This window comes from Chelonus insularis, unplaced genomic scaffold (genome assembly GCF_013357705.1).
Source record: "Chelonus insularis isolate UGA/USDA-ARS -01 unplaced genomic scaffold, ASM1335770v1 contig_77_pilon, whole genome shotgun sequence".
Lineage (NCBI taxonomy): Eukaryota > Metazoa > Arthropoda > Insecta > Hymenoptera > Braconidae > Chelonus > Chelonus insularis.
Genome location: NW_023276746.1, coordinates 299,493 through 314,315, shown reverse-complemented (window position 1 = coordinate 314,315; position 14,823 = coordinate 299,493). Strand labels below are relative to the sequence as shown.

At 29.4% G+C, this 14,823-nt stretch overlaps 3 protein-coding genes across 6 annotated transcripts; 1 reads left to right on the top strand and 2 right to left on the bottom strand.

Moving 5' to 3' along the window:
- Positions 1-1,734: 1,734 nt before the first annotated feature.
- Akt (Akt kinase) lies at positions 1,735-6,787 on the bottom strand. 2 transcript variants are annotated; one of them, XM_035090434.1, is made up of 6 exons: positions 6,429-6,787; positions 5,571-6,188; positions 5,157-5,424; positions 3,710-4,425; positions 3,104-3,340; positions 2,195-2,538 (listed from the first exon to the last, which is right to left on the bottom strand). In XM_035090434.1, exons 2-6 carry the CDS (start codon positions 5,626-5,628, stop codon positions 2,195-2,197), a joined length of 1,623 nt encoding a protein of 540 aa, XP_034946325.1. In that variant the 5' UTR covers positions 5,629-6,188; positions 6,429-6,787. The 2 variants fall into 2 exon arrangements, with proteins under 2 accessions (XP_034946326.1, XP_034946325.1); XM_035090435.1 differs by having other exon boundaries at positions 1,735-2,538; positions 5,571-6,787.
- Positions 6,788-10,074: 3,287 nt separating this feature from the next.
- On the top strand, positions 10,075-11,827 carry PIG-K (Phosphatidylinositol glycan anchor biosynthesis class K). Of its 2 annotated transcripts, XM_035090413.1 has the most exons (5): positions 10,075-10,125; positions 10,199-10,292; positions 10,368-10,970; positions 11,035-11,145; positions 11,532-11,827. In XM_035090413.1, the coding sequence occupies exons 2-5, from the start codon at positions 10,230-10,232 to the stop codon at positions 11,760-11,762; spliced, it is 1,008 nt and encodes a 335-aa protein (XP_034946304.1). In that variant the 5' UTR covers positions 10,075-10,125; positions 10,199-10,229; the 3' UTR covers positions 11,763-11,827. The 2 variants fall into 2 exon arrangements, with proteins under 2 accessions (XP_034946304.1, XP_034946303.1); XM_035090412.1 differs by having other exon boundaries at positions 10,079-10,292.
- Positions 11,816-14,609, bottom strand: LOC118071319 (chitinase-3-like protein 1). 2 transcript variants are annotated; one of them, XM_035090410.1, is made up of 5 exons: positions 14,473-14,609; positions 13,818-13,887; positions 12,914-13,578; positions 12,502-12,794; positions 11,816-12,374 (listed from the first exon to the last, which is right to left on the bottom strand). In XM_035090410.1, the coding sequence occupies exons 2-5, from the start codon at positions 13,885-13,887 to the stop codon at positions 11,936-11,938; spliced, it is 1,467 nt and encodes a 488-aa protein (XP_034946301.1). In that variant the 5' UTR covers positions 14,473-14,609; the 3' UTR covers positions 11,816-11,935. The 2 variants fall into 2 exon arrangements, with proteins under 2 accessions (XP_034946301.1, XP_034946302.1); XM_035090411.1 differs by lacking the exon at positions 14,473-14,609 and adding an exon at positions 13,986-14,059.
- Positions 14,610-14,823: the final 214 nt, after the last annotated feature.

Sequence of the window (14,823 nt, the reverse complement as noted above, 5' to 3'; positions counted from 1 at the left end):
ATTTATCATCTATTGTTTTTACTCTTCTACTGTTTTGTGTTTTTTATTATTTTATGTACAAATTATTTGCTTGATATTCTTCATTGAATCTGAGATTTTTTTACATTTTTATAATCTTATCTGGTTGTTTTTTATTTATATAATAATGTTAGAAATAGTATCCCAATAATAACTCTTAATTTATTATTATTATTATTATTATTATTATTATAATCATCAGTTTTATTGTTAGTTAATATTCAATTGTAGCTGGAAAAATTATCTGTGGCAATTAAATCAGTCTCATTCGGTTTCAACCCAAAATGATTTGTTTCATTAACTTGTAGAGAGGTTGTACCTCTTGGAGATGTAATAGAGAAAGTTTGTTTAAAGTATGTTTAAAATTGTAATGTTATTCTGTATAATGTTTTGTTTAAATTTATTGGTTCAGTTATCGGAGTCAAAAAATATTCTTAAGGTTACTAAAAATAATGCTCCTAATACTTCAAAAAGAATAAAAATATTTTACAAAAATTGTCTTAAAATTTATTTATTTTTCTTCTTGCGAATATCTTGAAAATTTTAGTTTAAATATATTCTTCATATCTTTTATAATTTCAATGGAAAAGAAATGGTAAATTTATTGATAGAAACTTTTTGTTTTATAGCCTATAATTTCGATTCACATGGTCTCTTAGCCATGTATGATTGATTGATCATATTGCACTCTGATGGTTCGTAAAACTCATATTTTTTTTCTTCAAAAAATCACATTTTATTTCAAATTCTCATTCATTTGCAATTAAAAAAAAAAGGTAAAATTTAAAATAATAATGTAATCATTCCATATATATATCCAGTAATCACGAGTAATGATTAAGTGAGAATATAATTTTCCAAAATAGAGTATTAATCAGTTCAGAAAAGTAACGTCGTTATCAAAATGTTATTAAAATGATGCTTGAGCAAAATCAGTTTTAGATAAAAAATTTGGAAAAAGCTATCATCTTCAACTACGTATTCAATATATCCATGAATCACTGGAGCTTTTAATTCAAGAATCTAAAAACGAGGCTATAGAAATTACTGTCATGAATCATCAAAGCAGTAGAAGCCATGACTTTACTTTTATAAATCCAGCAGAATAAAATCTTGAAGATACTTCAAGTACTTTGAGATATGTTGATTGAGAAAAATAATTAAGAATAAACCAACAAATAATCAAAATCCAAAAACAATTGAAATGCATCATTTAAATAAAAGCATTAATATCATTAGGGAATGGAATAGCTTGTTCTTGTTTTCCTAAACGTACTGAGAAGCAAACAATTTCTTAAGGAAAAAATGGGTTTAACCAGCCCAAATACTTCATAAAAATCATAATGATATTTTTTCAATGAATGATGAAAGGACAAAGTATGTTGAAAATTTTAGAAAATGAATTTGTAATGGACTACAAAAAAATTTAGAACAATTGTTACAAAAACAAATTCTGCATGGAAAGAACATCTGAGAAACAGTCAAGTGTTAATTCTTCAGAAAAACAATTATTAAAATCAAAGAAAGAGTTTAAATAAAATTCACATTGGCAGATAATCAATTCAACGGACGATAATGAGAAAACTATATCGATGTTATTTGAAATCTGTTCTACGAATGAAAAAATAAACTTTAAAATCACAATGGCTACACGGCGATAAAAATGGAAACTTAAGATTATGGAACAGAAGTCATTGAAAATAAATTTACCATATATTTTACAGATACACTTTGAGAATGCACTTTGTTTTTATTATCACTGATTGTATTCAGCAATCCCAAGAATATATTCTGACATTTTAAATCATGTTAAAAAATCTTGATTCTTCGACTTAAATAACTGAATTCATCTATTTGAACAAAATCACGGAAAATATTAACTAAAATTTCTCTATAACATGTCTGGAGGTTCACATCCTCGTGATTTCTCTTTTTTCCTATACTTTTTTGTATATTATTAACTCCTATAAAATGATGAAAAATGATCGCAGTGTTTTGTAGCAAATTGTTGACCATTAAATACTCAGTAATCATAATCGTTTTTTCAACATGAATCATTTCACCTTATATCGAATTATTTCGTTTTTTTCCTCTTAGTATTTATCGTTTGTTATCTGATTACAATTATAACTTAAATATCAACGTTTATCACATGTTTCTAACTCGTTAACACGTGTCAGTGAGTAATAGACACCGAAATTGATGACGTAGCAGCTGAATGACTATCTTGATAAGAGAATTGTGGAAAATGCTCTTGTTCTTCAGCTATTGAATTTAATCCACTTGCACTACCTAAACATCCTTGATCAGGTGGCGTCAATTCTACACTTTCTCCAGTAAATTCACTGTCAAAATACCGTGTGTCTGTGTCTGACGTCACTTGAGGCTTGAATGGTGGTGATATTCTCTTTGCAACCAAATCAGCCCAGTCAATTGATGAGAAAAACGCGTGGTTCATTATATCTTTACCGTCATTTGGACCTCCACCTAATCTTTTATTAGGATCTTTTTTCAATAAGCCTGAAAAAATAACATTAAATTCAGTCAGATTAAAATAAATCAAATGTTGGAATTGTAGTGAATTGACCCCAATGTAAGTAAATAAGCCAACTTGATTTCAACAATTAAAAGATCTTTTTTATTAAATTAAGATATTTAAATTATTCAAATAATTGAAAATTTAGCAAATAACTTATAAACACGAAGCTAGTTAAATATATCACTTCTCTAATAGATTAATAGTAGTATAAATAGATAAATAATTGTCTGAAAAATGAATTAAAAGACAATTTGTATATAAATCAAAACAAATGTTAGATTGAATAGAATGTTTTTTTTTTCAATTACTGAGATTTTTTGATTATTTTAACTGTCTATTCTCTTTAGATTCAATATTCATTGATAAGTTTAAAAAGACAAGAAAAATTTATTGTAAACATTAAACGAAAAGTACGAAATTCTATTACGTTACTCAATGATCCTTTGTTATTTTTAATTCTTAAAGAATAAATTTAAAAAATAAAATGATTGAAATATTTATTATAATAAAAGAATTTAATGATGAATATCAATTAAAATAATTTACCTCCAAGTAAATCTCTAGCTTCATTAGATATCGCTCTCGGGAATTTGACTTCTTCGAGCAAAATTAAAGTAAATAATTTCTCATGATCATGATTATAAAATGGAAGACGACCACAGATCATTTCATACATCACAACACCAACACCCCACCAATCAACAGCACGTCCATAATCATTATCCTCTAAAACTTCTGGAGCTAAATATTCTGGTGTACCACAGAATGTTTTTGTTGTTCGTCCTGAATTTTTAAAAATTAATTAATTAAATAATCAATCAATTGAGAACAAATTATCTTTTCTAATGAAAAGTAAAAAATATTGAAAAATCAATTAAATGTATTGGAAAGAAATTAAATACTTGATCAGTTTAAAAAAAAAATTAATATCGAGATTAAATCCAATAGCTAATTAGAATTATTACTAATAATTTATATGATTTGAGAAACAATTTTGATCCTAATAAACACATATTGCAAGATCTATTCTATCTTAATAATGTTTGATTATGAAGCCTAAATATTAAATTTTTTTACTTTACTAGTAACTAATTATTTAGAATATTTAGGATAGATAGAGTCAAAAAATAAATAAAATAAGAAACAACTCACCATAAGTTATGTCTTCTTTACATAGCCCAAAATCAGCGATTTTAATATGACCATCTTTGTCCAGCAAAAGATTTTCCAATTTTAAATCTCTGTAAATAATTCCTTGAGAATGTAAATAATTCAAAGCAGATATTATTTCAGCACCGTAAAACCTCGTACGGTCTTCCCCGAAAATTCTTGCTTTTCTCAAATGATAAAATAACTCGCCACCATTTACATACTCCATAACAAAACACAATCGATCAGCTGTCTGAAAGCTATACTTTAGAGATATTAAAAACGGATGATTTGTAGTCCGAAGTACTCGATTTTCTGTCAAAGTGTGTGCAACTTCATCCTTTCGAATAATCACTTCTTTTCTTAATATTTTGATAGCGTACAAATGTCCAGTTGCTTTTTCCCGACACAAAATGACTTTGCCAAAGGTCCCTTTGCCTAAGACTTTCAAAAACTCGAAATTTTCCAACGTGACTTTTTTCTTGCCACTACTCTTGCTGCTAGAAGTACCTTGAACACTGAACTTGGCTGATAATTCATCAATACTAGGTAATGAATCAATACCCAGCGATGCATTTGAATTACATCTGCTACCATTTGATGAATTCTCCATGTCTACATCTTCAGATGAGTTTACTGTTGATGTTATTGTTTGAGATGTAGATGGTTGGATTTGCTGTTGAGCTTGCTCTTCAGCTGCTAATCTATTAGCTACATATCTGAACAAAAAAAATGGTTCATTCATTAAAATACATTTATTTACTTTATATTTCACTTTGAATTTTTCCCCATTTTATCTAATTTTTATTAAAAAAAAAAGGTTATCTTAACCTTACTTTATGATATACTTCATGTTGCATTTTATTAAAATTTTTTTTAAGTTTAATCGAATTTTTTGTTTGAAAAACTACTAATTATTGTTAAATCCAAGTTGACTTTATTTAAAAAAAAAGTTGTATAGATTAAATGAATCTTAATAGCCTCGATGGTATCTAGGAATAAATTATCAAATTCTATGATAATTAATTTGTCATCTTCAATTAGATCTGCATGAATTTTATCAAATTTGATATTTTAACTAAAAATACAATGTTATTACATTCAAATAGATTGGATCAATTCTAAGAAAACTAAAGTGGATTTGACCAGATTATACTGAATTTAATGTTGATTTGAAAATCACTATCTAATTTTGACAGATATGATAATTGACTTCTAACTTTTAAGTAATATTTAATTAATAACTTCAAATTTTCAGCTATATTGATTGTTTTTTTTCAATTTATAAACCAACATAATTTCATAATTTTTCTGAATAAAAAAATATTATTTAAAAAAAATTACAAATAAATACTTATGTCCAAGTGTTTTGAAAGTATTTTGTGAATGGTTCTACAATTATTCCGTAACAAAAAGGATGACTTGATGAATGAATTTTGATGGTATATACCTGATAGCAGCTACCCAATCTTCTCTCTCTTGCTCAGTCTCAACATGAAAAGTTCTCTCAATCACTGTAGTCCATTGCAGGCCTCTTATAACAAATGTATAAGGCTTTGGACGGTCAATGGACATAATTTGACATCCTCGTACGGTAAAATTATTTAATGGCTGTGCAGTTGCTGCCATTTGTTGGTCTGGTTTGGATTTAAAACCAACAAGTGCTCCGTCATCTCTCAATACAAAGTAACGTGATCTCCAGTTTTTGATGTGCTCACCTACAAAAGCCATCAAAATATTTCATTAATAATCATGTTTAATAATAAAAATAAATAAAAATGTTAGAAAACAATCATAATTGACTGTTAATGATTAATAAATAAATAACAAACAATGTTTATTTTGAAAGTAAACGAAACTGTACCTCGTTTTTGTAACCATCCTTCCTTCACAACTTGCTGACCAGACGCTTCGACGCTCATCGTTGCGTCGTCAATGAAATGCCTTATTAATATTGAAATACGTAATTGTAATGATTAATTTTTATTAAAAAAACCTAAAACACTCAATAATATTCACTTTTTAATCTTTAATGTCAATGAATTATTTATTATTTTCCACCCTTTCTTAAACTTAATCCCATCAGTTTTTGTTTTTAAACTTTCCTATTTGTTTATCTTCTCGTTTTATCACCTTTCAATTTCACTTCTTATTTCACTTATTTCTTCCTCAACTTTTTTACTTTTCACGTAATATTTCAATAATATAACTGTATTGTTATTATTGATACTATTATTGTTGTTTTATTATAATTGTTTACTCATTAAACTGTTTTTTTCTTCCTCTGTTGAATAAATATGCTTTCAAGCACGCAAACCAATTTGACTATTGACTATTATAGACACTAGCGCTATTAACACTTCACAGCTGTTATCCAAATTAACAAGAGCGCGAAATTTAAAAAGTTCAATTCATCTAAACACTGTGACCCGTTTTCTTTATGAATTGAAGACGGTGCAGAGGAGTTTAGAAGAAGGATTAACTATCAAAAGAAAGCAAACTGATTGATACATTTATAAGTGTTACATATATATGCATGCACAGATATATTTGTATAAATATATGTATATATAATATATTAGTATATATGTATATATTGTCGCATGTGTGTGTGTTGTAAATAGGATTTTTTATAACTAGTAATATATACACAATTGAATAGTGGCACACAATTAACACATATAATAGTAATGACGTTGGTATTAATTGATGAATCTCTTACACGTTGTTTCCATTATTGCTATTGTATTTTTGTCCTGAAAAATTTACACATATACGTATATATTTGCATATACGCATGTAATAGATGTATGTAAAATATGTATGTATTTGTAATTACTATGTATATATATATATATGTATACATATGTTAATAGTCACATAAACTCATAAGAAAATCACTTGTATTATTTGGTTGTTTTTTTTAATTGAGTATAAATGTTTTTATGATTTTTTTTAACACCGTAAACTTGTTTAAAACACTTCCGAATATTAAATTTTATTTTTTTTTACGTAAATCGTCACATACATATACGTCAGAAGCTTCCAACTACGTCTTGAAACTTCAAACACGATAATTAAGGCTGGGCTGAAGTCAGAAAGTTTCCCGGAGTTGACTTTACGCCCTCGCGTTGTGCGGCAAAAGGCCGAAGCTTGACATCAACTGAAATTGAGTAGGTAACAGGGAAATCGTTCGAAAAATGATAATTTTCAGGGATGCACTACAAAAAGGGAGCCTTAGGGCACCAAGAAATTTACAAATTTTTGAATAATCTGTTCCGAGCAAGACAGAGCACAGAATATATCTATCTATCTCCGTCTTATTTTTCAGAGAAGACTGCGAGTTCGAACAGTTGACGAGCAAGCACATCCCCCACCCTCTGTTACCAAGCCTGAAGCTTATGATATCTAAACGTAAACAAAGCAAATGAAAATATGTTGGCCCTGTAGTCAGAAGATTCGACATTTATTTTACCGAACGGTGTTCGATTCCAATTGCGGAAAATTTTTTTTTTTTAATTCAAATTGCATGTAATTGCAATTTTATCATGCCGAAAATGAGTTTTAAATTTCAATTTTTATGTAAAATTATTTTTCAATCAATCGATGACAAATGAGACAATATTTGAACAGGGTCATTAACCTTTTTTTGTACAAATACATTGATAATAGCCTTTTTTAACAACTTATTAACAATAAAAAATAGTTTAAACAATCCGCGGCAAGTTCCGACACTTCACCGGCAAGCTCTACCCCTACTCTCTGTGCCCAAGCCTGCAGCTTATAATTTTCAAGCATCTTCACTATTATTGAAACCATAATAGCTCAGTGGTTAGAGCACCAATCTTTTATTTTGCTGGGCAGGGTTCGATCCCAGTCATAGGCAATTGTTTTTTCTTTTTTTTGCTTAAGTGACTTTAAATACTCATAAATTAATTCATATATTTGATTAAATTATTCTTCCAATTAATTACGGAAAACAACTTGTTTTTCTGAAAATAAGCTGAGGGTGAGGAACGAGTTACTATGAATTCTCTTTTTTCGAAAGTGTTGTCTTTAAAAGACAATAGGAATTGATTTTGAACTTATATAAACAACCAATTATTGTATTTATATAAAATTTTAATGAAAAAAAAAGGAAAAAAAAAATTGGCTATGACTGGGATCGAACCCTAATCGGTAAAATGAAAGCTTGGTGTTCTACTCACAGAGCTAACACATCATCTCTGACATTATGTTTATGTTTATAAATTGTATAATGCAGGCTTGAGTACGAAGGGTAGGGATAGAGTTTGCCGGCAAAGTGCCGGAAATCCCCGTGGATTATTTCAACTACTTCTAAATATTTCTAAATTGCTTAAAAAAAAGCTACGTTCATATAGCTATAGTAAAAAAAGTGTTTATAACCCTGTTCATATGTTTTCCGACTCGGCGTCGATAAATTACATAAATAATTGAGAAAAAAAAATCAAATCGTTGTAAACAATTACTTTTGGCATGTTAATATTATAATTACATGCAAATCTAACAAATAAAAGAGAAAAAAAAACTTTATCATGACTGGAATCGAACCCTGCCTAGCAAAATAAAAGACCGATGCTGTAACCACTGAGCTGTTATGGTTTCAATACGCTTAAAAATTATAAGCTGCAGGCTTGGGCACAGAGAGTGGGGGTAGAACTTGCCGGGAAAGTGCCGAAACTCGCCACAGATTGTTTAAACTACTTTTCAATGTTAATAATAATATGATTAACTTGTTAATAACATAACATTGTTAATACATGTAAAGATGTATAAGTTGTTAAACACAGGCTATTATCAATGTATTTATACAAAAAGAAAGTTTATGGCTCTGTTCAAATATTTTTCGACTTAGCGTCAATAAATTCAATGAATAAAGAGAAAAAAAAATCAAATTGTTATAAAAGATTAATTATAGCATGTCAATATTATAATTACATGCTAATCTAACGAATAAAGTAGAAAAAAAAAATTGGTTATGACTGGGATCGAACCCTGCCCGGCAAAATAGAACTCTGACGCCCTAACCACATGGCCAGCATAATCTCGATATCGAGTTAATGTATATTTGTTTTTACACTACATGCTTGGATACGCCGACTTGGAATTGAGCTTCCTTATTAACATTTATACCTAATAAAAATGATAATAATGGATGAATATATGTATTTGAAGTTATTTGCAGGTATTATATTAATTAATGTTAAATGAGTATCATCATTTTTTTTTATCCTAACTGCAATAGTCATCAAAGTGTAGGGCATTGTAAAGTGATACAATATGTTTACATCACATACATATATTACCCGTACACACACATACAGAATTTACTCGCCAAAATGCAGGGCACCATCAGTTCTGGATACGGATTGAGCATTTTTTCAATATGGATGACTGAGGTCATCTGCGAGCATAATGCTGTCACCTATCAGAATTTTTTCAAACTAATTTTCCGGAGAATGTCATCTGGAATACAAGATTTCTAATTATTTCTAAATTATTCAATTTTATACTATGAATTGATTTTTTTAACATTCAGACAGGTGGCAAGGACTGACGCAAACACGAATTTTGGGCGAAAAACGTATAAAAATGAAATAATTAGTGATTTTTCATCTGAATGATGTGGCCGCCATCTTGAAATTTAAGCGCGGTAAGTCAATTCATAATTTTTTCATTATTCTTTCTAATTTTTTTAATAAAAATATTCACTATATACAAAAAAATGTTGTTTACGTCAGTCCGGCATTAATTCCTCTGTAATTTGGTACCTAATTTTATAGAAATAATTGTAAATTGGCGAAGAAATTAGAAATTTCCCGATCCCATGTATTTGGATAGGGGGAATCAGTCGCCTTTCTGACTTCAGCCCAGCCTTAACATGAATGGATACTTCAGTGTATATTTTGTTGTTACTCAGCTAATAAAATACATTGCTCTGGGGATAATGTTTTATGGTTACCAACAAAAACAACTACTTATGAAAATTTTTATTAAAGTTTTATTTTAACTTGACTTTTTTCAGTTTTATTTTATAATACCTCGTTTTGTTGATTTATTTTAACATATTTTAATGATAAATTTATAATTAAATGGTTTTGATTTATTAATTTTTTCAACCCAGTACCTCTAGTGTTTCGATCAAGAACTCGATTCATTCAAAATAGAGTCCCTTAAGATAGAGTCTGGCAAAATAGGGTCAGGCAAGACTAAAGTTCATTAAGTTCTCATGGGACTTTAGGCAGGAATTGAGCAATATGGCGTCGTCTTGCCAGACTTTATCTTAAGGGACTCTAATTCAAAAAATTTCCCAACCCCACCTATGTATCATGTGTTTTTTTTCATCCAATATGGCGGCGTCCATATTATGTTGTTTGAGTAATATTTGTGCAACGATTGTGAGTGAAATATAAATAAAAATACCCGTTGTATATAAATAATCAAATTTAATGATTTATCTAAAAATTACAGTTGATAATAGTTTTATTAATTCTCGAAGAAAATGAGAATATATTTGACATTATTTCTCGCGATAATTTACTTAACCGAAATATGGTCACTGAAGGTAAAACAATTCATCTTTAAATCTTCAAAATAAGTAATTACAACAATTGTCAATCTAATGACAACTTTTTTTCAGACTAAAAATAATAATAAAACAGGACACTCAAACAATTGGGCTGTTTTGGTGGATACTTCAAGGTTTTGGTTCAACTACCGACATGTAGCCAATGTCCTGTCAATATACAGAAGTGTTAAACGTCTTGGAATTCCCGATGCTCAAATAATATTAATGATTGCTGATGACATGGCATGTAATCCTCGCAATCCTAGACCAGCGACAGTTTTCAACAACATCAAACAACACATCAATGTCTATGGTGATGATGTGGAAGTTGATTACCGTGGCTATGAAGTAACAGTGGAGAATTTCGTACGATTATTAACTGGAAGATTAGCCCCGGAGACTCCGAGATCTAAGAAACTGTTGACTGATGAAGGTTCTAATATTTTAATTTATCTCACTGGTCACGGAGGTAACGGATTCTTAAAGTTTCAAGATTCTGAAGAGATAACTAGTCAAGACTTGAGTGATGCTGTGGAACAAATGTGGCAGAAAAGACGCTACCATGAGATATTATTTATTGTTGATACTTGTCAAGCTAGTTCTATGTATGAAAAACTGTACAGTCCAAATATTTTAGCTGTAGCATCTAGTAAAGTTGGAGAAGATTCACTTTCTGTAAGTAATCATTTATCTTAATGCCTTAATAACCGATTTAATCAGTCGAATAATTTGTCTCTAGCATCATGTTGATCCTGACATTGGAGTTTATATCATTGATCGTTACACGTACTATGCATTGGATTTTTTGGAGAAAGTTGAACCTTCCAGTTCCAAAAAACTTAGCGAATTTGTAAGTTACTATCAGTTTTTTATTTAAACAAAATATAATTTCTCTATAGCAACAATTGTTATAGAGAAGCTGGATTGCAAGTATTAATTACTAATTAAATTTATTGATAATTAATCATTTTTTGCCATACCATTCAGAAGAAATCATTATTCCGTCTAATATTCAGTGGACCTTTTATCGAATCATACCGAAAAATAGTAATTAAATTTGAAAAAAATAATTACACAATATTGAATATCACGTTTATCAATTTCATTAGTCCATTTTTCTTTCCTAGTCTCTATACTTTTCACTTTAAAGTAGAATAAACAAAAGAAACTTAGAATTGTTAGTGTATTGGAGAATATTTAATGATACATTAATAATTAATAATATTTTTTTTACAGTTAAAAGTTTGTCCAAAACACTATTGTCTTTCTACTGTTGGTGTACGGAAAGATTTATTCACACGCAATCCAGAAACAGTTCCAGTGACTGATTTCTTTGGCTCACTGAGACCAGTTGAGCTAACAACCAGTATTATAAACATCTTGCCGGTTGAGAAAGAGCCTATGAAAGAGTCAAACTTAGATGTTAAGTATAAATATGTTAGTCAATTTCCTACGTTATCTGTTTAACATCATTCCAACGAAATTTTGTTCATACGAAAGTAATTCAAATTATAAAGAGCTTTTTTTTAATATTCATAAGATTTTATTTATTATTTTAATACAATAATCAGATTATGTCTAAAGTGACATCTATAATTAAAAGAAATCTAATTTTTTTTATTTACTGTTGTAATTAAGATCTATTTAGTTTCCCAATCACAAATACCTAAGGTTGGATTATAACATAAACTTTCACCACATTGGCGATCATATTCTAAGTATCCTCCATTTCCATCAGGTACGCACATGACAAAGTCGCAAGAGTCGGGTTTAGCAACGTTTCCAGATTTGGTACAGAGTCCATCTGATGGATGGGGTGGGCTTGATGGTTGTTCATCATAAGATGGTTCAACACTTGAATCAACAGTCACAGAGTCATCAGCTGATGGCTCTGGTGCTGATGAAACTACAACAGTTTCTTCAGATACAGGTTGTCCACCACGAAGAACAGCATGAAGTGTTCTTAAGACTGGGAATTTTTCACCGCAGACACCACGGAAGTCGTCTGTTTCAACACTCCATAACATAACACCGGCGAGGTCTAAACGTTTGATCAATTCAGCCTTTTCACGAAGAGATCTGTAGAATAAAATAGTTAGTTTTTGATTAACATTACGAATTAATATTAAAAAATGAATTGAGTGCTGAAGAGTCATAATTGAGCACAAGTTTATTGTTGAAGATTAAGATTTTGAAATTAACTTACTTAACGTTATCATATCCAATCCATTGATCATTTTTGTGAGTGTAAGGAACTCGTCTTTCTTCATCAAAGTAAACATTCCAGCCACCTTTCAAGTGCATTTCACAGATCTCATTGTAACCTAACATACCGGGTTCTCTAGTGTAAGGACCAGCTTTTCCTGGACCACGAGTTGGAGCACCGATGTAATTTTTCTTGGAGTCAGCAAGAGTGAAAGCACGACCGTAAGATGGAACTCCAACGACCAATTTCTCTTTTGGAGCGCCTTGGCTTAACCAGTAGTTCACTGAAGCTTCCTATAATTTTTTTAATTGATCATTAAACTAGAATCATTTTAGATGAGTCTGACACATTGAAGCCATATTTAGGTACTAGGTTTTGTTGAAAAGAACTTAAATTTAGATATTATACTTACAACATTGTATCCACGAACATCACCAGATTCACTTTTGGCAACCTTCAATGGAGCATTAATGCCAGTTTGGGATTCCCAAGCTCCGTGAAAGTCATAAGCCATGAGATTAATGAGATCTAAGTATTTGCTCATTTCAGAAATTTTGTAGGATTTTGATGCTGAGGATTCAGCAGCAGCAACAGCAGCAGTTAATAGATATCCTTTGGGTTCAAGCTTAGCCTTCAACACCTTAAGAAGTTCAATGTAGTTATCAACATCCTCAGCGGCACCATTACGTTGGTTGGGATATTCCCAGTCAAGATCAAATCCATCGAATCCCCATTTAGCCACAAAGTCAACGACGTTTTGTGCAAATTGCTCACGACTCTCAGCAGTCTTTGCCATGTTGGAATATTTAGTTGATCCTTCATTCCATCCTCCAATGGCAACAAGAGTCTTAAGGTTGGGATTTTTCGAACGCAAAGCATTGAATCTTCCGAAACCATCTTTTCCCCAGTTGTCAGGTAAATCTTGCCATGGGTCTAAAACTTTGACGCTGGTGCCTTGAAGTCCTACGAAGGTGTAGATTAAATGGGTACATAGTTGAGGGTCAATATAGTCAATGTTGAATTTTCCTCTTCCTGGCCGGTAAACTGCCCAACTTCCAAAGTAACAGACGACTTTTTCTGTTGACATTAATTAATAACATTCTAATTGTCTTTATTAATGATAATCATTTTTTTAATCCAATAACCAATTCAAATTCAATCTTTATTTTGATTTTGATAAATTTTTTTCTTAATAAATAACATAAAAATTATACATTAAGTTTTTAGAGCCCATTAGATCTACAAATATGTTAAGATTTAAAGAGATTAATGAATAATTTAAATAAAAAATCTAAATGTAACATGTTCAGACTCACTATCATCAGTAGCAGAAGCTAATGCACCACCTGCTACAAAAATAGCAGCCAACAAAGTAAGTGAACGCATCTGAAAGACAATAAAATAAATTATAAGAATGTTTAAAAATTAATCTACAATGTTGAATGTTTTAAAACAAAAGACTAGATTAATATAAATTATTCTACCTTAAGTTTACAACTTTACAATTCAAGACAACTAAATGACCTGAGTATGATAAATTTCCTGATCGTTTTTATATCATTGACTTTATCAGATAACCAACTATTCACATAAGTGAATATCTAATCAATAAAAATCGCATCAATGATTTGGAAACAAAATTTACGCTACAAATATTGAATTATTATATGCTTAAATATCATTAATTCACTCATTTAATTGAATATTAATTCAATAAATATTAGATTATTCAATAATTCAATGTGAAAATGTTATCTATGACATCATTATTCATTGAGTTATATTTAGAATAAATAAAATATTAAGAAATATTTCTTTAAATATTTTTTTGCGACTTATTCAATAGTGCTAACAGTGATCTATCATTTTTTTATGGTAACTATAGATTGATTATTAAATTATTAATTTAAATCATTTAATATGATCATCAAAAATATATTCAAACAAAAAATTGATACATAAATAAAATACCTTATTAACAATTAGGAAGATTTTCGATATAAATAATAGATTGTTTTAATAGCACGAAAATATAAATTACTTTAGTCAAAAGGACAAAGGAATACTGTCGGAATAGACAGGTGAATAATGACATTTTTATAGAATTCAAACAATCCATTATCAATGCGATAATCCAGCTAAGTTTGATAAAGTTAATAAGAGTAATAACAGAAATTAATTAGCTATAATTACAACCAATTATCATTGATCCTTTTGCTAAGCTTTTATATTTTTTCTTGATTAAAAGTAAAACGTTTCCGCAAATGTTGATATTTTAATTAGAATTAACGATTTTTAAGTTTTAGCATCAATATTATCTAG